Source organism: Mauremys reevesii, linkage group 2 (assembly GCF_016161935.1).
Source record: "Mauremys reevesii isolate NIE-2019 linkage group 2, ASM1616193v1, whole genome shotgun sequence".
NCBI lineage: Eukaryota > Metazoa > Chordata > Testudines > Geoemydidae > Mauremys > Mauremys reevesii.
Window position 1 is genome coordinate 185,498,281 of NC_052624.1, and position 25,649 is coordinate 185,523,929.

At 40.2% G+C, this 25,649-nt stretch overlaps 1 protein-coding gene across 5 annotated transcripts in view; it reads right to left on the reverse strand.

The window, feature by feature from the left end:
- Positions 1–25,649, reverse strand: part of NFATC1 (nuclear factor of activated T cells 1) — a 143,992-nt gene that overhangs the window by 95,126 nt on the left and 23,217 nt on the right. For 4 of the 5 annotated variants that reach the window (XM_039525290.1, XM_039525288.1, XM_039525286.1 and 1 more), the window contains exon 3: positions 22,305–22,464. In XM_039525290.1, coding sequence (XP_039381224.1) covers positions 22,305–22,464 — 160 coding nt within the window. Of the gene's footprint in view, positions 1–19,277; positions 19,401–22,304; positions 22,465–25,649 lie in introns of those variants that run through there. The other variant, XM_039525289.1, reaches the window with a different exon arrangement.

The window sequence follows — 25,649 nt, forward strand, 5'->3', positions numbered from 1 at the left end:
GTCCCCAGGTTGTGGAGGACCCACATGTTCTTTGTGCCCAGGGCCCCAATAAATCTTAATCCGCCTCTGGTGCCACGTGTGCAGTTTGTATATGAAGAATGCGCATACCTGTGGCCAAAGTGGCCCAGATCTTTGGATGAGCGTAGGAGTACGTCTACACTACAGAAAAAGCGATAGCAGTGTGCGTCAGAGCCCAGGTCAATTAACCACCCAGGGGCTGCCCGTCCATATAGGCGAACTAGGCAGTTGGGTAGGGTGCCTTGTTAAATGGGGTGCCAAATTCGAGGAAAAAAATCAAATTAAAAAAATGGAAAAAAAATACAAATAAAATAATGAAGATGTCATTGTTTCAATTCTCGTGTGCATATGGAGAGAATATGAATTGTAATTCATTTTTCTACATTTCTGATAATTTATTAATATGTCAAATCTTTTATTTACTGCAAAAAATAAATAATATTTTAGTGATTTTTTTTTCAATTTGCGATGTAGGGTCAAAATGACCCACTCTGCAATTTTGATAAGCAATAACTCAGCCACAATGAAATATCTGCCAGTGGCAAGAGCTTCAATGCTAGTAACACCTAACTCAAATATACATCAAGGTCGCATAGCCGGAAATTCATGTAAAGCGGAGATATCATGAGTTGATAAATGTCAAACGATCATTTTAACATACGTCACAGGTAGATGGTTAAGAATCAGGTGAATATCGTGGAAAATTATGTTTCTTGGTGCCAAAGAATAACATCTTTCAGCATTATAAATCCAAAATGTGAGTATCTTTAAGTGTTATTAAATCTTAGCTTTATTATTGGACTGTAGAATTATGAACTTTTCTTTGTTATAACTGGTTCACATGTAATAACTAAGGTCCATAAAAGAAATGTAACAGCGTTAACGCTTAATAGACTATGAAAGTGATGACATCACACTCCAAGCGGGTAACCGTGAGGAAGGGGATTCCTTTCCAAACAACTCGTGTCAGGTTATAATGTCAAAAAAGGTCATTTTGTTTCCATGTAAATGCTGAAACTAACTGTTTTAATAGGTAAGTGAGTATATGTTACTAATCATTGAACCTTTAAGCAGTGAAAAGACGTGTTGGGATGGCTGCAATGTGGTTTAAATCACTAACCATGTGGTGGGTGTGTCAGCCATCCTTAATGCTATGATGCTTGCAGTTGGGAGCACAGTACATAACAATATTCAAATGCCCCATGGAAGAAAGAGGAAAAGAAAACCCTCAGGAGCTGTGTATCGTAAACAAAAGGCTGAGAAGGAAAAGGACCAAGCAAAACAGCAGGGATCCTTCCTGAAATACCTTCTCTTTAATCCAAATAAAGATGGAAGCAGTTCACAGCACCCAGATGAAGGAATTCTACTTGGAGAGGAGGTTAGCTCAAATCCGCATGGAAGTAGTTTGGAACATCAAGATGAAGGTATATTACTTCTAGATGAAGGCAGCTCACAGCATCAGACTGATATGGAAGTGGAGAAAATTTATTCACCTCCAGAGACACATGCAGAAATTGAAGTAAATGATGTAGAAGCAGGGCCGGCTTCAGGCACCAGCTTATCAAGCAGGTGTTTGGGGCGGCAATTTGGGAGTGGGGCGGCACTTTCAGGGATTTGGTGGCAATTCAGTGAAGGGTCCCTCACTCCCGCTCAGAGCGAAAGACCTCCCGCTGAATTGCCACAGATCGTGATCGCGGCTTTTTTTTTTTGGCTGCTTGGGGCGGCAAAACCCCTGGAGCCAGCCCTGTGTAGAAGGAAGAAAGGATGAGGAAGTTACAAACAAGTTACAGTATGGGGACCCAGCTTCATTTCCCAGATGTGATGACAGGGTGCGGCAAATTCTCGTGGAACATGAACCTGAACAAGTTCATGAATTTCCCTTCCTTAAGGATAGAAATAAAAGAAAATTTTCTGCTCAGCATTACAAGAGGAAACTCATTAATGGGGAAGAAATTCATCGAAACTGGTTACAATATTCAGTGTCAAAGTTGTTTGATTTCTAAACAACTTGCAGCAAAAGCAAAACACTTTTTGCTTTTGCTGCAAGTTGTTTAGAAATCAAGCAATTGGTACAACACTTACTGCAAATGGTTCGAAGGACTGGAAAAACATATCTTCAATTCTCTCTTCACATGAAAGAAGTACAGAACATTTGGAATGTTTTCAAAATTGGAAAGAACTTGAATTACGATTGAAAAAAATGAAAAACTATCAATGAAGAAAATTTACGTGTGATCAAGGAAAAAGAAGAATATTGGCAACAAATATTAGAGCATCTGATTGCTTTAGTGAGAGTTCTAGGTGGGCAAAATTTAGCATTCTGAGACCACGGTAGAAATGAAAAAAGTTATACACTCCGGGTAATGGAAACTTTTAAAAATTTCTTGAATACCCAGCTTTGTTTCATCCAGTCATGAAGGAGCATCTATGTAAAATAACTGATCATGAAACACAGGTTCGTTACTTAGGAAAAAATATGCAGAATGAACTGATTCAAATCCTAGCAAATGCCATTAAAAAGAAAATTGTAGAAGCTGCCTATTCTGCAAAATACTTTTCAATAATACTGGACTGTACACCAGATGTGAGTCATGTTGAACAAATGATGATCATTCATTTTGTGGATATGGAAAAGTGTTCAGATGAAGATAATATTGAAGTGCTCATAAAGGAACATTTTTTGGGTTTCATACCACTGAAGGAGATGACTGGAGCACTTATGACTGAAACTATTCTACAAGAGCTTAAAACAATGTCATTTTCTGTTGAAAACTTACGTGGCTAAGGCTATGATAATGGGAATAATATGAAGGGTAAAGACAATGATGTGCAAAGGAGAATGATGGAAATCAATCCAAGGGCCTTTTTTGTTCCTTGCAGTGCGCAGTCTCTGAACTTGGTTGTCAATAATGCTGCTAGATGCTGTTTGGAGGCAAGCAGTTTCTTTGACCTGGTACAACATGTTTATGTGTTTTTCCTCAGGTTCAACACACTGTTGGGAGATTCTGACTCGCCATGTGAATTCTCTAACTGTGAAACCACTTAGTCAGACAAGATCGGAGAGTCGCATCGATGCTTTGAAGACTCTTCGCTATGAACTTGGAAACATTTATGATGCCCTAATTGAAATTTCCGATGATACTACCTTTACTGGATCATCTGTTCAGATGCAGAAGCTCTTGTAAATGGCCTTTCCAAGTTCAAATTTGTGATTTCACTCATTTTGTGGTATAATATCCTTTTCAAGATTAACCTCACTAGTAAGCAGCTTCAGGAAAAGAACTTGAACATACATTCTGCTATTAAAAAACTGCAGCAAACTAAAAATGTTCTGGAGGAATTCAGAAGTGATGAAGGGTTTGAAAGAACACTGGTAGATTCTCTCGAGCTTGCTGAAGAAATAGACTTTCCGACAGAATTTGAACCAGAGCCAGTTCGCATTTGGCAAAAAACAGCAGTTTTCATATGAAGGATGAAACACACCCATTTGGAACCCAAAACAAAGGTTCAAAGTGAGTTTCTACTTCGCAGTCCTTGATACTGCTATTCACTCAGTTGATGAAAGATTTCAACAGATGCAGCAGCTAGAGTCAGTATTTGGCCTTCTATACAATATCCACAGCTTGCAAAAGAAAACAGCAAAACAAATAACAGAATTTTGTATAAAACTGGAGTCGGCATTGACTCATGAAAATTCAAAAGACATTGATGCTACAGATTTGTGTAGTGAGCTTCGGGCTTTTTCAAGACGACTTAAGAAACATTCCACTCCTGAAGAAGTACTGAAGTTTGTGAAAATAAACTCTCAGACAGTTTTCCAAACATTTTTATAGCTCTACGCATTCCTTTAACTTTGCCAGTTTCCGTAGCTAGTGGGGAACGTAGCTTCTCAAAGTTAAAATTGATAAAAACATATCTGCCTTCAAGAATGGTGCAAGAGAGACTTGTTGGACTTGCCACCATGTCAATAGAGCATGAAATAGCTGGAAGACTGGATCTAAAAGAACTAGTCACTGAATTTTCAAAACTTAAAGCAAGAAAAGTCATGGTTTTTATTCGGAGTGTTTTGTAAATACAGGTTAAAGTTCATTGAAGAGAGTTTTCTTATTTCTTTCTATATTGAATGTGGTGATAATGGCAGTTAAAGCAGGATAGTAGCGTAATGGATGATTTTGGATTTGTAATAATAAAATTATTTACATTTTTAATGCATTTTTATTTGAAATCGGACTGAAATATCATTTAGCTGTCATGTACAAATCTATTCTGAAAATTTCATCTCTCTATTTTATCTGATCTCAGAAACATTGGTTGGACAGAGGGATGGACAAACCGAATAATTAAGCCTCTGTTAAAAAAAAAAAAAGCATAAAAAACATTAAAAAGGAAAAAAAGGGGCAAAATTTCCCCCAGTTTACCAAAAACCTCAGCCTAGATCTGCCCTTGGAGTTTGGGGGTGGGCGGGCGCCAGTTGCTGGCAGCTAGTCTAGGGCTGCCCCTGCTTGCACCACAGGGCTAAAAATAGAAGCATAAAGGTTCCTGTTCAGGCTGGAGCCCAGCTCAGATACTCTCCCACCTAAGATGCACACAGCTCAGCAGGTAACTTTAAGCCATTTTTACATTCCCCTGATTTGAGGATGAGTCTAAACCCCAGTGTCAAGCAGAACAGTGTTGCCACTGAAATTGACTTTAGGGGGGGTCAGGATTTCGGACCATCTATCACAGACTGCCCCAACACTGAGCTACCACTCACTGCTTGAGCACAACCAATATTCGTCAATTGATCAGGTGTATACATTTCAGGCTCTTACCCTGCAATTTCTTTTGTGTGAATACAACAGTCTGTCCATGAGACATGTTACAGGATTAAGGCATTAGGTGTGGTTTTATTACACACAGGGATGAACAAAGATGCAGAGGTACTTGGTGCAGTATTGTTCTATGCAGACTAGTTATGATGATTATAGAGAGCAGTAAGATATTAGATCACCGATGGTTAGAAAACTGTTGTGTATTGAAAAAAAATATATTGCCCCTCCCCCCCATTATCAATTTTCCCCCAAATGAAGCCTATTTAAACTACTACATCACTTGAAGACAGAAAATTAGGCACTATGTTCAAAGGCTTTATCTCTGTAAATATTTGGAGTGCTATAAATACTGTGCAATATAGAACCACATTCAGAATATTCATATTCGGCTTACTGTTCCGTTGCCATGAAAATTAATATATTTTTAACATTTAATTTCTGGTTTCATATTAACTGATTTGCCAAGATTCCCTTTTCAAAGACAACAGAATATTTGTATTTGAAACATCTTCGTCTATTAGCATTCTGCATAGAAAGCGACAGCACAGAGTAAGGCCTGAAAACTCAATGAAAAAAGCAAAGACACTAGTATTCTAGAAAGTCCTACTGGAAGCATACAACTTATCATAATCACACAGGCCATAAGTCTAACTCTGATTACTTCTTGGGGGTGAAGGAGGGGAGAAGGAGGACAGAGGTGTGAGAGTGAAGGTCTGAATTCAGCCTTCTTACTCATCTTGTGATTCACAAGAATTCTGCTGCCTTCCAAACCTTGCAGCACTTAGCCGCTTCTTGTCCATGGCTGTATAAACGAATTCAAAGAAGGGGGTATTTTGACCCTCCAAAATGGACAGAATTGCAAAATATTGTTGAGAGAGGATGATCGTGTGATTAAGGGACTGGGGCTGGAAACTGGGTGATCTGGTTTCCATTCCTAGCTCTGCCACGGACATGCTATGCCTTGGGTAAGTTACTTAACTAGGTCAGGTTGAAGTTTTTTCAAAAGGTTTTTCGATTTCAAACCTGCTCTACATTTAACCAATTTGTGCCTCACATTCCTGTACGATGGGTTATAATACTTCACTGCCATATGGGGTGTTGTGTTAATTAACGAACATAAAAGCATTTTGAGACCCTCTCATGGAAGATGGCAATATTATTTTAGGAATACTACTATCTCATCGGGATTTGGACTTTAATTCTAACATATAAATTATAATTGACCTTTGAAGGATTAACTTGGACTATTAAGACCCCTCACTTCTTTAGCCAGTAGGATACTATCTGTTTCCACATGTTCTTAAAGACAAAGGGCCAAATTCTGCTTTCATTTACACTGGCACAATCCAAGAAGAGCTAGTTGAATGTACACTCAGATGACAATATACACACACCTTTGGCGTGTTAAGGCACTTATCTATGACTGGGGTCTCAGCTTGCACAAGGTATAGGTGTATTGACTGATCAATGTACAGTTGTGGCCCTATTCTCCTGCCATAGAATACAAATAATTTCCATTCATCGACTATGATTCCCATCATTTTGTAGTTTCTTCTGTGAGAATACGCCTCACAGTGTAAGCTGCTAATAGAGAATTTGGCAATAAGAGTACATCAGGTATATATTATAGCTGGGATTCCATGATTTTAACATCAAAATTCTGATTAGGCTGTGAGAAATGCAAAGAGGTTGTATTCTGTATCTTGAATTTCCATGGGTTGAGAAATGGAAAGCCAATCCATTGGTATTGCCTGATTCACCAAAAAAAGACGTCTGTGATATTTATCTTTTAATATAAAGGATGTGTTGTGTTGGCCTGTGAATTGTATTAAAACAGGACAGCAATATATATGCAGTATAACTGATCCTCTTATTAACAAAATGTGAATGGACAACCAGTGATTGAATAAAACCCTAAAGCTCCCTACAGCTAACTCATCTCCAAGAAATATTCCTCAGATGAAGATTCCTGGACAAAGCTTTCAACATATTTCACTTATTTTCAAACAATTATTCTAAACATTGTCAAGATGAGTACAGTAGAACTTCAGAGTTACGAACACCTCGGGGATGGAGGTTGTTCATAACGCTGAACAAATTGTTGTGTTTTTTTCTTTCAGAAATTTACAGTGGAACCTTGACTTAATACAGCTTTGAAAATTTACTGTGAAGAAGAAAAATGCTGCTTTTAACCATCTTAATTTAAATGAAATGAGCACAGAAACAGTTTCCTTACCTTCTCTAATCTTTTTTTAAAAACTTTCCTTTTTTTTTTTTAGTAGTTTACATTTAACACAATACTGTATTCGTTTTTTTACCACCCCGTTTCTGCTGCTGCCTAATTGTGTACTTCCGGTTCCAATGTGGTGTGTGGTTATCTAGTCAGTTTGCAACTCTGGGGTTCATAACTCTGAGATTCTTCTGTAATATTATTTAGCAGTCACTGTTGCCCTGGAGTTTCAGCCGAACACCGATGATTGAGTTAGTAAAATGGTCAAATACAATTTTGCATGTTTCTGTAACAGAAACTGCCAGTAAAAAAATTTACATTTGTGGGCCAAATTCTTTGCTTGTGTAAATGGGTGACATGCCATTGAAGTCAATGCACCTTTTTATACTGGCACACAAATTAGCCCTTGCTCCACTGGTTGTGGGTAGATTATGCTGTGTGTGCAACTCATCTAGATTCATTTCCTAAGATATACATGTTTTGTGTGTGTTGTGTACTTTAACATAATTTAAATATCTGAACTCAGAGGCCGCAAAATAATATCACACTCCTCCAGAGTACATCTTTCTTCCTGAAGGATCCCAAGTTACTTTACAAACTACATATATTAAGGGATCACTTAATTCAACACTGACATGCAGCTACCTCTAGATTGATCACAGCAGCTGTTTAACTACACACTGAAACACTGGGTTTGTTTACAACTTTGCTCACAATCAGAGCTATGTACAAAGCTCAATAAAATAGTTTCACACAGATGGGGATAAAGAGCTTCCAGAACAGAAAAAATTAAATTCTCTTTCTTTTGAAGAACACCTCACTGCACTGCTCTGAAACACTTAATGAACATTTCCAATTAATAACATGCTGTGAAACAACTACTTTCTACCACAAAAAAAAAAATGCTAGAAATGGTGAAGCTACAGCCCCACAGCTCTTTTAATGCAGCATGCGTGGTTTAAATTACACTGGAGTAGAAGTGGCGTCTCAGAGCTAGGAAATATATTGGAATTATTTCCAAATTCCATGGTCATCCTAAAAACAACATACTCGAAATAGTGCTAACTTTGGTGAAATATTTTCTCATCTAGAGCATGAATTTGCAGGCTTCTTCCCTCTGCTCCCAAATAAATGTTTGAAAATGAATATAAATGGTATTATTTGCATTACTGTCGAACTTAGGAGATCCAGGCTCTGTTGTGCAAGGTGCTGTATCAACAGAACAGAGAGATGGTCCCTGCCCCAATAACTCCTTAGTTTTCCTAAGCACTGACAGCATTAACTTGAGCCAGACATAGTATGGGCAAAAGCTGTGTGAGCTTTTCCACATAGTCCTGCCTCATGCATGCTGCTCAGTCCTGACCTGCAGCCATCATCCAGGTCCTGGGCCTCTTTTGTGCCAGCACTGAGGATCTTCTCCAAGTGAGTGGTTTTATCAAATGGATACGTGAGAATGGGATGAAAGTTCCAAACTTACTTTTCATTGGTTACCTTAATCAGGTTTTAAACAGCTTTCCAGAATTAAAAGGCGAGATGTGCTGTAACTCACTCTGTTTATTTACAGGCGCTCCTGCGATATGCTAGGCACTTCCCAAACAGAAAAGAAGTCACCGTCTCCTCACAAACGCACATAGGGTTGGCGGAAGGGGTATATATAGGGAAGCATATATGATTGTTATGGTCAATAAATATAGACATAGAAATGTAAATGATCCCAAAACTATTCCTCGAGGTTGACATTATCAGCAAGTTTCCCTGAGGGCATCAGGACCCTTCAGAAGGGATTTGAACGAGGAAAGGATAGAGGCCTTGGGGATTAGTTCTGGGAGGAAATTGAATGCAGGAGAGGTAAGGTGAAAGAAAAAATGGAAGGTGTGAGAAGCCGATAAATGGGTGGATGAGGCTAGCATTATTGATGGAGTAGACCATGATGCAGAAAGAAACAAGGGTGCCACTTCCTAATTTGAAAGCGATAACATGAATCTTAAATGGTGTGGAAGAAGGAGGAATAAACTGTGGTCTTGAAGTAAGACTGACATTTTGGAACAATCTTACTGACCATGTTTTTTTCCCCAAAAGTACTGTTCCCTAAAACAAAATGTGTAGACAATATATATTTTGGCATATGTCTAGCTTGCAAGTGTGCAGTTCAAGATCTGTGCATGCGTAAGGGTGTGAGAGCTTTAAAAATCCACCACTACAGCAGGGAAATGCTGTTCAGCCAAAACCTATGACATTCCCAGAAACGACACATCTGAGAATCAGGCTGACAGCATAGCATTTTGGTGCATCAGAGGTTATAGGGACATCTCTGTGTTCCAGTGGTGATTCCAGTCCAGAGCTGCTTTGTAATGCCAATATTCATTTGGATGACTTGCAACAGATCAGTGGGATATATAAAACAAATGCATGCAATTCATAAAAACGCTACTATTTCAGATGGCATCTACATATAAAAAAAGCTTTTACATTTGAAAAATGTTTAAAATTAAGTTCATAATGGGAAGCTTCACAGTAATAAATAATAATTTGCATTTTAATAGCACCTTCCATCCAAGGATCATAAGGTGCTTTACAAATACCCGTCTGAGGTGAGTGAAGTATCTTCATCCACACTGTGCAGAGGAGGAAACTGAGGCAGAGATGATCAGTAACTCAACAAGGGTCAGCAAAGCTGCCCCATTCAGCGGAGCACTTAAGCAAGTGCTTAACTTTAGCTTAATTTGACTGTGACATAAGCACACGCCTAGAGTGCTCTAATGAACAGTAATGAAAAGGTCACATTGTTAAGCTTGTCTATGTTAAGATTTTTCTCTTTTGCTAGAATGATGATGTAGCAATCAATGTTTCTGCATGTATGGGATACAAGCATTAAGGGCTGAGTTCTTGTTCTATTGAAGACAATTGGAATTTGGCAACTGATGTCAGTGGGATGAGGCATTGGCAATAACGCTTATCAATGCCACAAAGCGCAGAGGTCAGTAAAATGTGCCTCAACATTTGGCACTGTAAAGTTGTAGAATTCTTAGGAACTTAATGACGTTGTGTCTGTAAGAGCTGTTTATTGCTTGGAATGGGTTTCTATTTGAAATGTACACCTTGGACTTTCAAACCCTAATGTACATATTGTCTGTGTGGAAACAAAAAGCAGAAGTTTCTTAGTTTGATTGGATAATGAAACATTAAAAATAGGTGTTTTTAAACCATTAAACCTATATTAAAAATCATATTAGAGATCTCTCTGCAACCTGCATTTCTTAACCACATGCAAGTCAGTTGATCACTATCTCATTCTAATTGTTACAGTGAAAATATGCAATTCTTGCTGAATTATTTTTTCAAACACATGCATGGTGGAGTAGGTTTATTTGATTTCATTGCATGGACTGTATGCTACATGTTTTACTGCTGTTTATTTATATAACAGATGTTGTAGTGGATTTTCTCTCTTCCATGGCTCATAACAAAGAAGATCTCTTAAGCTATGCTTCACGAGAAGAGAAATGATAAACCCATGCTCAGAGTGAAAGCTGCAACCTACAGAGTGTGAGTAACATGACACTATATTTTCCACCTATTCCATTTTTTGTTCATTGGAACAAAAAGACTGATTACAAAAGGAAAATATATATTATAATCACATACATAGACATTGTATTAATATATTTACAGATTACAATATACCTATGGGTTTGATTCTATTCTTATAATGTCTCAAAAATAAAAAAAAAGTTATAAATCAGGAATAACTTCAATGAAGTTACACTGGTATAAAACTGGTGTGAGATCGAAATTGGGTCCTATTATATATTTCTATACAATACACACTGTATTACACACTATATAGCCCAGGAAAATTATGTTTTATGTAATTTGTAGTAGGGACGAGGAAAAAAATCATTTGTCCTGAGATATTACTTTAAGAATAGAGGACAGATGTCTAGTTACCAAAGCAGACTTGTAAAAAATTAATCACTTGCCTCATGCAGGTTAGCTGGTATTTTGCAGGTAGGTTAGTATGGTTCATAAAGAAGCATCTGGCTTTTGGTCGAGCTTTTTAATTTTAACTGTTTCATTTCAGCTTATGGGTGCTGGTCAACATGCAATAATCTGACAGGTCTGGAGCAGATTTATTAATTTGTAACTTTGGTGCATGATTTCTAAACTGAAATTAATACTGCAAGCAAATAAGTCATAAATAGTTGGCCTGCATTCACAAAGCCTTGGCTCACTCATCTAATAAACAGGACTGAAAGAGTACTTCCATTTTAATGTCACTGAGCCCAATCCTCCATTGAGACAGAAGTCCAATTCACTACCTAAACATTAAAATAACTAAAGCCTAGATCCAGTAATCACTTAAGCATATGCTTAACTTTAAGCATGTGACTAGACCTATTGACTTCAGTGAGGCTACCTTTGTACTTAAAGGTAAGCACATACTTAGGTGCTTTGCTGGACTGAGGCTGAAGGGCTCTGTTCTCTATGTGGGAATAATCTGCATAGGAAACCACGGAAGGGTTTGTTTACACTTACAGAGCTTCAGTGGAGCAGCTGTGCCATTGTAGCACTTAGTGAAGACACTACCTATGCCAATGGGAGAACTTCTCCTGCCAGGGTAGGTACTCCTCTTCCCTGAAGGGTGATAGCTATGTCAACCAGAGAAGCCCTCCCATCAGCATAGCTTGTCTATACCAGGGGTTAGCTTGATATAACCATGTCACTCAGGGGGGTGGATTTTCCACACCCCAGAGTGATGTAGTTATACTGATATAAATTGGTAGTGTAAACCGAGCCTAAATTTCAACATACAGAGCATCCTAGGCATTCTTCTATCAGGGGAAATGGAATGCAGAAGCCTGGATTCCCACTCCCTTGATCAGAAGATCTCCAGAGATCAACACTGATCCAAGGAGGTCCACAGGCACTTCCATGCAGACGCCCCTTACCTCTCTTCTTCCACTCAGGACCATCAACTCCCATGGCTACCTGGACAGTATGCTGGTGCAGTACTGTCAGGGATTCCTTTCACCCTGACTGCAAAAATGGGGGAGTAAGGTTCCTTGTGCCCTACTCTTCTCTGTCCAGAAGTCATGCACTATCTGGTCCAAATCATTTATTTGTTACTTCGAGAGACATCCTGGTGTGTCCAGTACCCATGTATTGAGGCATTTACACTGATATTACTGAGTGTTCAGGTACTTCTAATTTGTTTTTTTTCCTCTCACTAGAGGATAACAGGTGCATTAAGAACTGGATCAGTAAAGACTCATTCTAGGGCTCTGTGCTAGGAAATTAAAGACAGTAAAAGCTGTCCAGATTGGATTTTCTAGGATCTCCCAGCCTTCAGTCCTATGGTGCAGAATTATGGCTTGTTTCTTTTGTAGAATCTGGCCACAAACATTTGAGGCCAATTCTCCAATGCTTACTGAGGGTGACTAACAGTAAGTGTATTCAAGCTGTGTGAAGCTTGCAGAACTGGAGCCTTCTAAATTAGCAAGTCTGATCATAAACATTTCTAACCAGGCGTTTTCAACTGTAGGGTGCCTAATAGAATAGATTTATTGAAAATGCTGCAGAGTAAATACTGTGTACATGCAGGGACCACTTTTCAACATTAATATCTCAGACATCCAAATAATTTTCTCAAAAAGACAGAAATCTATTAGGCTACGCAATTAACTGCTTGTCAATTTTTATTTTTAAATTATAGCTATTCTGGACTCCTATGAGTGCAAATAAATCCTCAGAGACCTGACTCGTCATCTCTGTCGACTTCCCTCTTGTTTAATTTAAGATGAACTATTTCTTTTTAATACAGGTTTTAAAAGAAAAAAAGAGAAAAAAATACCATGCTTGTGGGCTGTGTCTGACAGCTCTCAGTCAAGACTGAATTTATAAAACTGAATTAGGAACAATGAACTCTGTAAGAGTATCTGCAGTACAGTCTGACCAGAAGCACTACAAAGACCTTGCTAATCTATTGCAACTCAGGTAGCCATTTCCCTAGCATGGAGCTGTAAAGAGTCAGTTGTTCCATTTCAGTCGACTTTATTTCTTGTATGTCTCATTTTCTGCCATCATAACAACCCAGACACAACTCGGTCAACCAGAACTACCCTTTCTTCGGTGTTGTGGGGTGGGCAGAGAGATTTTTCCCTATTTAAGATAAGCTTTGCTGTGAACTCAGTGCTTGCGAGCAAAGAGCACATCATCTTACAGGCAACAGAAGAATATCTGTCCACAGACACAGGCCATAAGTCAAGAAGTGTCCTATAATGATGAGCAGATGGCTGAAAGTTAAGGAAAGGGCAGGAGTAGAGAGCTACTACTTAATGGTATCCTACGAGCATCAGTCAGAGCAGAGATATTTTGAACTATACTGTAAAATAATGATAGATCATCCTATCACATGGTGCTCAAAAAACCCCACTCATTCTGCACACAATACCCACAACTGAAAAGATGCCTCCACAACTAAGTATTCGTCAGGAGAAAAAGAACTATTGCCTTTTTGCTCTGCTTTCCTTGCCTTTCTTTGTTATATAAAGATTTCATCTGCACTGTTTTTAGATGGTTAGGCTGTATACAAAATGCACCAAAAATGATCAGACAACAGAAGCAGACAGTCCAGGTTCTGCAAATTGGTAGACATAGATTCCTTCCCTGCTTCCCTTCTACATTCAACCATGATGGAAAATATCCACTAAAATGTAAGTAAGAAGCGTGAAAGCAACGTTGGCACTGTCCACATCAAATCTATCACCACCAAAGGAAAGTAGAAGATTATCCACAGATCATGAAGAATTTAGTGATATTCCCTGTTGAATTCCTCATCTCAAAAGACAGCCAAAAAGGAAAACAGGGAAGGGTTGAGAAGGAGGGAAGTTGAGAGCAGATATCCCCATTAACTAGTGAACAGTAAAATTTCTAGAGAAACAATGGAGGACATTCTATGTCTGTTTGACAGCTTTTCTTCTTCCCTCCTCCCTAAAATAAATACTTTTCAGCTCACTTTGAGTGGTCCTCTAGTGTATTTGATAAAGGCTGTTCCAAAACAGACTCATTCCTAATTTATGCAAAAACCAAATATAACCCACTGGTCAGCATGTGTTACATGTCCCTTTCTAAGGCCAATCGAGAGGATTATTATTAATAATTATTTGTATTACTGTGGTACATAAAAGTCCCAAGCATGGACCAGGACTTGGATGTGCTAAGTGCTGCTAACACAGAACAAAAAGATGGTCCTAGCACCACACAACAGATGGACATAGACAGACAGGGGAATGCACAGAAACAGAGCGTGGCTCTTTAGCTGAAACTGTAGTGACTCAGGCTGATAGCTCTGGTGGTTCAATCCCTGGTGTCGGCCAAAACAGTGGCCATTAAACACCTCCACACCCAACGCCATCATCCTGCTGTATTGTCCTTTCCTAGTGGAAATAAAATTTGAATCATTCATAGACAAGAGGTTTGTTAAATCCCTCCAGTCAGAATGGTCAGTTGATTATCTTTGCTACCAATAGGGTCTCTTTAGCAGTAGGAGCATGTGCTGCAGCATGTCAGTTTGAGAATAGGCAAAAGACATTCTTAAGAGAGAGTTGAACGCATCCCCAGACAACTGGCAATTGTGGTTCTCACTTGAAATGGGCTGTTGTTCCAAACTACAGAGGTCTGTCCCCAAAACCCTATTCTTAAGGTGGGGATAAAGTAGCACTTCACATTGTCAGAAAATCTTGACTGGCTGATACACAGATACAGATAATTACTTTCCTCTGGAGATGCCCTTCCGGGGAGGATAGCAGCTACTGATGTAGCTATGCTTATGTAGTAATCTTGTGGGAGCAATTTTATGTGAAGTAACCAAAGAGACCCCTCTTGCCACAACCTTCCCAGAAAACAAACCCCTATTTAATGGTGAAAAGCTTTCAACAAGTTCTCCCCATCTGTTAGATTTATGGAAGCAATAAGCAGCCATAAAACATCTGCCAGATCATTCTACTTTTCAGTTTTGATTATCTGTCTGCTAGTTTGAGGAGAGCTTTAACTATGCAGATGCAAGAAGTGTGAAAGCCATTCAGCTTAGATTTATTCTTGAGCAGTACCGGCTGTCTAAAATGGGGCTATAAAATCTAGGCTCCCTGTCTGGTCTGTTGTATAGCTTTGTGCTATTAATTGCAACCTGGCTAACAGGTGCTTGCCGTCGTCTTTACATTCTTACCATAAAAAAGGATTATATTTCTATCTGGATAAAAGGGTGGTTGCTTTTAAGCAGAAGTTTAAAAAGGCACATAGATGTAGTTCATCATTTCCCAATAAAATTGGATAAAGGGAATCACTGCTAAGTAACGAAAAATGGCCTTTTCTCTTGTTTGAGAGGAAGGAGGAAAAACAATTTAACATGGTTGTTTGCTTCACCGACTGTCAGATGGTCATGAGTTAGACCCACTATGGACTTACTCCCATGGATCTCTCCAATTCCTTTGACTCATCCATAATGAGTCCTTTCCGTATCTTCAAACAAGCACATCAAGTTTGCGCCCCAATCCAGAAAAGAATCTAAGCACACATTTAACTTTGATTCAAATTAGACTGGTCACATGCTTAAAGTTAAGCACATGCTTAAGTGCTGGGATGAATCAGAGCTTTGGTGTGAGAGCTTTGTTTGCAGCTCCTTTTCCTGGAACAACGTTCGTGAAACTCACCAGCTCATTAACTCTTCATCTCTTTTCAAATATCATCTGAAAATATCTCTTTTTTGCTTAGCCTATACTTCTTCATTTCTCTCTCCCTCTGATATTGTTGATTTAACTTTGCAACTCTATTCCCTAATGCTGTAAAGCATTTGAAATACAGTTGTACGAAAAACACTCTACAAAAAAAAAATGGAGGTGTAAAAGCCTGATCCAAATATATTTGTGACTGGTCGAGTAAGCACTGCCTCATAAAAGTTAAAGCAATATGATGTTAGCTACTGGCTAAGCGTGAGACAAAGTTCATAAGAATTCTTGAGACCTGAAGGCAGCTAGACAGCCTTGCAGTCGGAGTTTGGTCCCTGAAGTCTTCGAGCCATTTAATTAACTGGTTATGTAGTCCTTGAATATTTTGGATGAAAAAGCCTAAAACTCTACAAGTGTTAAAATGGACAGCAACCAGTTAAAGGAGGTCACATGGCTATATTTCAAAAATATTTAGGTGCCTAAAGATGCAGATAGATGCCTAATGGGATTTCCAAAGGTACTTAAGCACCAATAGATTTCGATGGGAGTTAGAAGCCTTGCTTGCATAGGCACCTTTGTAAGTCCCACTAGGGGCTTAAATACCTTTGGAAATCTGGCCCAAAGTGCATAGATTAGATGTAAAAGGGACCATTTAACATCCATATTGTCCACCACAAAGCAGTACTATCCAGCTTGTGTGTGGAAAGTCCATTTGAATGGAAATCATTTTGGTTAGTGGCATAAAATAGTAGACAAGGACATTTTATGGCTATAAAATGAGGGAGTTGAGCACACTCAGCTACTCACAGGATTAGGTCAAATTCTGCCTTGACACGCACCCTGTGTAACCACAGCAATTTCAGTGGGGTTGCATGGGGAGTGGAATAGAGAAAAATATGTTTCCAATATTAATGTGTTTTCAAGTGATATACGAATTCTAACACCAAGTTTCCCTATCTTAAAAAACAAACTAAAACTACTTTTCTTCCCTGGCCATACACCTACCTCAAATTGCTGCTGATATTGCAGAAAATTCCTTACATTCTTTACATATAAGCATTAAGGTAATAAATAAGATTTTGAAAGCAGATCTTAACCTATTGCATTTTGTTTGAATATTTTCTTTTACTGCTCAGTCCAGTCCATTATGGGAGTAGCTAAATGTTTTAATTAAGCATTCTTGAGTATTTGGATTTTATCTCTCATAGATACACCACACCCTGGTTGTAAAAATGCCATCAGAAGCAGCCAAAATACTTTTCTTTCACTAAAGAGGAGTTATTAATTAGAATAACTATATACCGGGTATCTTGCAAATACCTTACATTTATAATCTAGGGCCTTTTCTCTCCATGACTATATACCTTACAAATAGCTTTCTTCCCCTCAAAGTGCTACACAAGCAGTATCCATTAGATTACTGACCTGCAGATGAAATGCAACCACCTCCAGGTAGAATGCAGCAGCCATTTTATACAACACTAGACAATCATGTTTAGAATGAAGAATGAGAAATATCTCTAACTGGGAAAAGTTTTTAGACTCTCTGAATGTGTCAGATTCATTGTTGGTATTATCCCAGCTAGAATTTGGCCAGAACTATCTGATGAATTTGTCTTAGGGTTTTCTACAATGCCTATCACAAATTACTTCTCAGGAAACTCCAGGGTTAATACCTTAATGTTGCACTTTTTGCAAAAGTTATCATTAAGAACCATGAGTGTTCAGGGCCTGGATTTTGCTTCTCAAGTGGTCAGGTTCTCAATTTTCAACTCCATCTGAAATATGGCACCTCCAGCAGCACCATATGCCCCCATCACTGGCTGAGGCATTGATTCAGTACTGATTCAGAGGGGAGAATACCACCTATTAAACACTGAAGGCAGTTATGACTAGTAGTATATTTCTATGAGCCAAAGTATAAAAACCCTTGCCAGCTATTACCTCATCACCACTGACTAACCAGCACCTTTGATTTGCCAGTGTTCTGAAGCATTATTAGCTTGCTGGGTGTGTCAGCTCATCCTGCTCTCCCAACATTTAGAAATCAAGACTGATGATAGCTCCGGGCTGCCATGGTAGCGCCACACCCAAGCAGGCAGAGAGCAAATATGCAGGAGTGGAACACTGCATTTGGAACGCTGGTAGGTGAGCATCGCTATATGCAATTTTAAATGCAAAAGAAAAAAATCATCATCTGTAAATGCATGGAGGAGGGTTCAGCCATCAACGTGGGGGAAATCCATCCTACCTGCAGGAATCCCTATTACGCAGGCTTTATGTGGATGATGCAAGGGGGCTGGGAGGCCAAAAACACCCTCCCGTCTGGGGATCATAGCCCAGGACTGCAACCCTATGGCACAGAATAGCAGCTACAGCCCTTCTATACCACTTGATTGGGTGTTGGGGGATAGCGGACCAGTGTGAACATGGCTCTTGCAGCCCCTCCCCATACTGACCCATTGCTTGATAATAAAAATGGTGGTGACCATGTCCACGGCATGCAGTGGGAGGGGGGTAAGCATCTATTGTGCAGCAGCGTTGCCTGCATTCCCATCATGTTGCCCCAGTGTAAGGCTTAAACGGTGCAGCCCTCTGTAGCATGGATGAATTTCACCTGCCTCGAGGAGCCAGAGGAGCCATGGGAAAATTAGGCTTACACCCTGCAGAGCCTGTCACCTCTGTGCGGGGAGCCTGCCCTACTTCCATGCTTTCTCCTGACAGTGAGCGTGTTTCCCTCAAGAGCCGTTGGCTCCCAACTGCAGCTGAGCATTTTCCTCTCCTCCAGGAGGAGTGAATACTAGGGGGAGGGAGCTAATGCGGACTGGAAAAGAATTAAACACTGGCTGGCTAGAGAAGAGTAATCTCCACGGCAATTTGCCACAGAGTTTAACCTCCTGTATTTGAGGTACATGCCACACACAGCGGTTGCTCCCTAGCTCTACTTCCCCTGTGGCCTAACACACCCTGCAAATGTCTCCAATGTGTGGGGGAAGTATCTTTGGGTCTTTTCTAGTGCATTTTCTCCTCTGTGTTGCTGAAGGAAAGGGAAGGGAATATATATTTTTTAAAAAGTTTAAAATGAACCCTCCAAAAGTAACAGCAACAGATAAATGCAGCTACCAGAGCAGGAAAATAGGAAGCAGAGCATACAGGGGAAGCAGTGGAGGTCAGCAGAATTTCATAATGGATTTCAGTAACATAACACAATCAAAAACGCTACACTGTATCAGAGCAAAAACCCCGAACCAAAACCCCAGATCAAAACACCCCTGCACTCCGGTAGAGCATGGATTCAGATCTGAACTTTGCAGCTCTGGTCTGTCCTCAGCTCATCAGACAGTCCCCTTCCGCAGAGGGCCTTACTGCAGAAATCAATGCTCTCACTTCTCATGCTCGGGCATTCTACGTTATCTCGCCGTTTATATAGTTTACTTTTTAAAAAATCCAAACAAAGATACAAGTCTGGTCCAAGCCAGGTAAGCTAAGGCTCACCATATTCCTGAGTGGATGACACTGCAAAAGTTTGGGTGGATGAAGAGAGGGTTAATCTGGGAAAACTCTTCTCTGTCCATGCAGCTGGAGCAGTCCACTCCTGCCTTCTAGTGCCTGTGTCTCCACTTTGCCAGTTATTTGAGTTTCCTCCCCCAATACCCTTGCAATCCTGTGTAACAGCCTATTTACAACATCCCCTATGCTTCCAGCCCTCACCTCAGGACCTGAGAGGAGCAGAGGTCTCCCATCCCCAAGGCTTCTGTGAGACTGTTTCTTTCTCTCCCCTGGCACTGCCTTGCTGTGTCTCTCTATCAGTTTTCAGCTGATGAGCTAATTGGCTTGTTAGCTCACCAGTCTGATTAGCTAATTACCTTTAATTACCCCAATCAGCTTTCCCTGGGGAAACTAATGGGTGTTAGAGTGATCAGAGTGCAGGCTCACCTGTTAACTCCCTGAACTCTGCCCCCGTCGGAAATGTGGGGGTTGGGGTGAGAGGGGCGTAGAGCTTAATCTCCCTATTATAACAGAAGGATTGAAAAATAGATTCATCTTTATCAAACCAACAGATCAAGCTGGGTACTTACTCCTTGTTAAATTCTTTCCTCTTCCTTTCTTTGCCACTTGTCTGCCCCCTTCGTTTTCCCCTTCCTTCCTTTCTGCCATCCTCTCTATTCAGAGGCAGCATACTTCATTCCCTGCATACTGGAGCAGGAGATTATAGGGGAAGTGCCTGGACACATGTAGTCCAATTAAATGTTGGCAGTGTATTCAGTGTTTCCACTATGCGAGTTGGAAATTTTTAAATGTCAAATTGGCCACTGTGAATTGATGCTTCCCATCTACATTTCTCTGCATCAAGCAGCTAATAGAGTAGGTATTCATTGTCATCAAGTGTGCTGCCACAAATCTCACTTTAAGACCATTCACAAATGTTCAGCTAAAATTCTTCGTGTTTCAGCAGGTCTCTCCCATAACGCCATGTCACCAATTACTTTTGGCAGAAACAAACAACAAACTATGACTTTGCAGATTCTCACTCACTCTCTCCTTAGCTATCTCACTAAACATATACAGCATTCCTCCACTGAGTATCATTTCGAGCTTGCATAATTTCTTCAAATAATGTGGTAAATAATAGATTTTAAAGCAGATAAACACATACTGACTTTGTGTGCACAGACTTTACATGATCTGAAGCCATCCAGCAATACAGCTGGTCTTTTAAAATGATGTTACTCCCAGAACAAACTTTGTAGCTTCACGGCAATCATTTTCTGTAATGATCCAAACCCTGCCAGCCCTATTCACATTAGCAGATTTCAGTGGGAAACTATCGTGGAGTAAGGGGAATAAGGTGTGAGCCTTTATAAGCAGAATTCATTACAGGTAGAATCAAAACACAAACAGAACTTCCCTGATACAGTAGAACCTCAGAGTTACGAACACCAGAGTTATGAACTGACTGATCAACCACACACTGGAACTGGAAGTATGCAATCAGGCAGCAGCAGACAGGGTAAAAAGGACAAATACAGTACAGTACTGTGTTAAACGTAAACTACTAAAAAAAGGGTGGGGAGTTTAAAAAAATGATTTGACAAGGTAATAATGTTTCTGTGCTTGTTTCATTTAAATTAAGATAGTTAAAAGCACCATTTTTCTTCTGCATAGTAAAGTTTCAAAGCTGTATTAAGTCAATGTTCAGTTGTAAACCTTTGAAAGAACCATAATGTTTTGTTCATAGTTACAAACATTTCAGAGTTACGAACACCTCAGGAATAGAGGTTATTCGTAACTCTGAGAAGCTACTACAGGGCCACCCAGAGGGGGGGGCAAGAGGGGCAATTTGCCCCAGGCCCCGAGCCCCACAGGGGCCCCCACGAGAGTTTTTTGGGGCCCCTGGAGCGGGGTCCCTCACTCGCTCCGGGGGCCCCGGAAAACTCTTGCGGGGCCCGGGCGCAGGAGCTTCTGCCGCTCCCGGTCTTCGCCGGCGGTGGGTCCTTCCGCTCCGGGGCAGAAGGACCCCCCGCTGGCGAATTACCGCCGAAGACCGAGCGGGACCCACCGCTGAAGTTCAGCTCGGTCTTCGGCGGTAATTCGGCGGCGGCCCTTCCGTTCGGGACCCGCGCGAAGTGCCCAAGACCAGCGGGGCCCCGCCGCAGAATTACCGCCGAAGACCGGGCTGCACTTCGGCGGCGGGTCCCGCTTCGGCGGTAATTCGGCGGCGGGGGGCCCCCGCCGCGGGTCTTCGGGGCACTTCGGCGGCGGGTCCCGGAACGGAAGGGCCCCCCCGCCGCCGAAGACCCCGGGCCCCCGGAATCCTCTGGGCGGCCCTGAGCTACTATACTTTAAAATATGTTTGGGGGAGGAGGGGGAGGGAGGGAAGGAAAGAGAGTCACTTATCTGATCCTTTAAACATTTCTTACTAGAAGAAACCCTGCTCGTTGTCATTCTGTGTAGCAAAATGCACCCTAATTTTAAAAATGTCTATGAAAGAGTTCTCATTGAATTAGTTCTCAGTGCAACTCAGCAAAATATTATCAGGGCTTAATCTTACTCGTCTTGTTACTGAGAGAAGTCCCATTAAAATGAATGAGATTACTCACATGAGCAAAACAAAGAGGATTCAGTTTATGACACTATTTACTTAAATACTGACGATATAGAAACTAAAAAGTTTAGTAGAGCCCAGGATACTAGATTCGGAGCTCAGATATATGCCACGGTGAATATTTAAGTTCTAACCAAATATTTGTTAAGCTGGGAATTAGTGCACAGATATAAGATACACATTTATTTGTATCTTCTTATTCAATATGATGCAACAGTAAGAAGGAAAGGAAGAAAACAATCATATACAGAGGCCTTATTTTTTTTACAGACAGCCTATGGAGTTAAAGGTATATATATGACGCTGCTTGTGGTCATTAAAGATCTCCTGGCACTTTTTATTCTGGCAAAGGAAGGGGGTGCTAGCCCCCGTGTGCCAGGATAAACAAGCATCCTTACCATTACAAATATCAATACCTGCACAACTGGATGTCCCCCAGCAGATGCCTTCACAGCCCCTCGACTCCCCTCCGTCTCATAATGAGCTCTGTGATGGGATTTGGGCTGCTCTTCAATCCGAAGTTCATAAGGTCCTGAGTGAGATGGCAACTGCCAATCAAGGGCAGGCAGGGATGGGCTATAATGGAAGAGAAAGTGTATTAAATATTAACATCAAGTAGACTATCACAGACCACAAGAATCTGGTTCTATTACTTTAGAGACCATGTTTAGCAGTTCATCCTTCACCATCTTACATTTAAAATTTCATCAATATGGATGTCATGACATAAGTAATTTAAAAGGCAATGGTTATTTTATGAAGATTTATGAGTAAAGCATAATTGATGGGCCAGATGCTATCAGATTTGTAAACAAAATGGAAAATTTTCTAAGCATGGTTTAAAAACGCTTTAATGTATTGATCGTTGAATCAAAGGACAAAGGTGGATACAAAGGAATTTAAAGAGTGGTTCTAGTCTGAAAATGACTATTAACTTGGCATTGTGGAAGTTTTACATTTAATGTATCTCACTGACTAGATCAAATCTGCTTCATTTACAAGAAAAAAAAATATTCCCCACCGCAACTTCCAAGCCTGAAAACTCATGTTGGATTCTCAAAATTAAACAGGGTTCTTTCTGGCTGATATTTCATCAACAATGTAGATCTTCAAACAGAATTTAATTAAGAATTACATTGATAATGATAAACAAGCCAGAATAGAATCCAGCTCAGTCTCCCAGTTCTATACTGACTCTGCAATTATAACAGAAGTAAAAATAGTAAAGACATATTATTGTCACTAAACAACCAGACATGACTGAATACAACAATAAGAAGCTGCAGGTTTTACAGAGCCACTTTCAGAGAACCACACTTTAAAATAATGTCAGGGGAGAGCATTACTGAAAGAAATGTTCTGTTTATGTCACAAAATAAAACCATTGGTTATAACTGTCTTTGAAAGGCTCCCGCTTGCTGTAACTTTATTGGTCTTAAAATTAAAGCTAGCCACAGCCTTCTGGTAGAAATAATAAGTTTTAGGTTTACTGCATAATCTTTCAAAACCCTGGAATTGGTAAAGTCTCTTAACAGAATGACCTTCAAACATACCTTCTATTCAAATAGTATTCAAATAGTACAACAAATTTGAAATAGACAGTTACATATTATACTTTGCATTTATATAGCGCATTACCATATCTGGGCTCAATCATGCACCATACAAGTCAGTGGAAGTTTTTCCATTAACTTGAACAGGAACAGGAGCGGGATCAAGCCCTAGACAAGAATCTCAATTTGATTTACAGAAGCACTTACTCCCATTGTACAGATGGGAAAGCCAAGACAGAGAGAGGCTAAACTTGCCCAAGTTCATATAAGAAGGAGTGACCTGAAGAAGAGCCGTGTGTAAGCTCGAAAGCTTGTCTCTCTCACTAACAGAAGTTGGTTCAGTAAAAGATATTACCTCCCTGGTCTCTGTACGAAGGAGTGTCATTTGGAATTAGCCAGTCCCCTGCTCTGACCACTACAATGCCATTGTTGGAAGACAGGATACTGGGCAAAATGGACCTTTGGTCTGACCCAGTATAGCCATTCTTATGCTACAGCCAGGATTTGAGGAGAGTGAACTAGTGCTGTGAATGGGACAGTTTGACATTCTGACACTTGCATTAGATAATCCACCAGAGATACCCTCTGTCTACAGTTGGCTTATTTTACAAAAAGACATGTTGAGATGGGCATACAGCAGAGACAAGCCAATGACGAATGATCAAATGTGTACCAGTAATTTAAAATGTTATAACACAGAGATAGTGTTCCATACACTCCAAGATACTAAAAGCAAAGCAATAAATGAGATGAGATACACAGGAATGACATTACACCAGTTAACTATAAGCATCTCCTGTCAGGCTCTGCTGCTTGCTTAGTCAGCTGGAGGCCTTTGACATGAACACAGCTCCATGGCATCCAGCAAAGATGAGAACAAAATATTTTTTAAAAAAATCTTTCCAATACAATAACTTAAGGAATTAAAACTGTGAGGACTTTATGCTGGAGGCATGCAATGCATTTTCCTTCTTTTCAAATCACCTTCTTTCATAGAAATTAGTTGTCTTAAAGGAGGCCACAGGCACAAGAGAGGTTCCCTACTGGATGCACGTAGTGTACAAGCAAGCACCTTTTCAATCTGAGGCAGAAAATTATATCTCAGAGTTCTGCTGGCTCCACAAACCAGTCAAGACTCTTATTGCTTGTGTCACCACTAAAACCTCTTGACAGACAGAAGCCCGATATCCTCCTCCTCTTGTCTGTTATTTAGGCCCTGACACTTTACAGACATACACTTGCTTACTTTAGCCACTACAAATAGTCCCATTGACTCATCATGTAAAGTTAAGCCCAGTGACAAGTCTTTCCGGGGATCGGGGCCTTAGTCTAGATATGCCACAAAAGCCAATTGTTTTTTAATTTTTATTCAGTTCCTTTTTACCAGCACATTTAATTTGTAACTGGGAGCATATGTATGTAATTATAGGCAGGGCTGATAGTATTGCATTGCCCAATACTTCCCACTATAAGACCTTATTTTCAGTTGGTTTTAACTTTGCCAAATGTTAACCATTTAGGCTGAAATTTTCCAGGCTGGGTGTCTCCTCAAACTGAGTTTTTTGGAAAATGTCATCATCAAAATGATTCAGCCATTTCTGAGAATTAAGCTATGGGAAAAAATGCTGGTTTGCACATGTTACACATTTTTGGTGACCTTTACTTTGAACAGCTCTAACATCACCATGCTTTGGAGCAGGAATGGCCAAGTTATAAACTTTCAAAAAAATCACACTTCAGAAGAGACTTATTAGCTTAATAGCTAAAATCTCCAAAGATTCCATTGTCACTGAGCATGCTCAACATAAGAACGGCCATACTGGGTCAGACCAAAGGTCCATCTAGCCCAGTATCCTGTCTTCAGACAGTGGCCAGTGCCTGGTGCCCCAGAGGAAATGAACAGAACTGGTAATCATGAAGTTATCCATTCCCTGTCGCCCATTCCCAGCTTCTGGCAAACAAAGGCTAGGGACACCATCCCTGCCCATCCTGGCTAATAGCCATTGATGGACCTATCCTCCATGAATTTATCTAGTTCTTTTTTGAACCCTGTTATTGTCTTATAGACCTTCCCACCCGACAGGTTCCTAGAGCCCAGGCTCCAGCCCAAGCCCAGATGTCTACACACAGCCCCACAGCCTAAGCCCATGTCAGATGGTATGGGCCAGCTTCAGATTTTTCTTTGCTGTATAGACATACTCTCACACT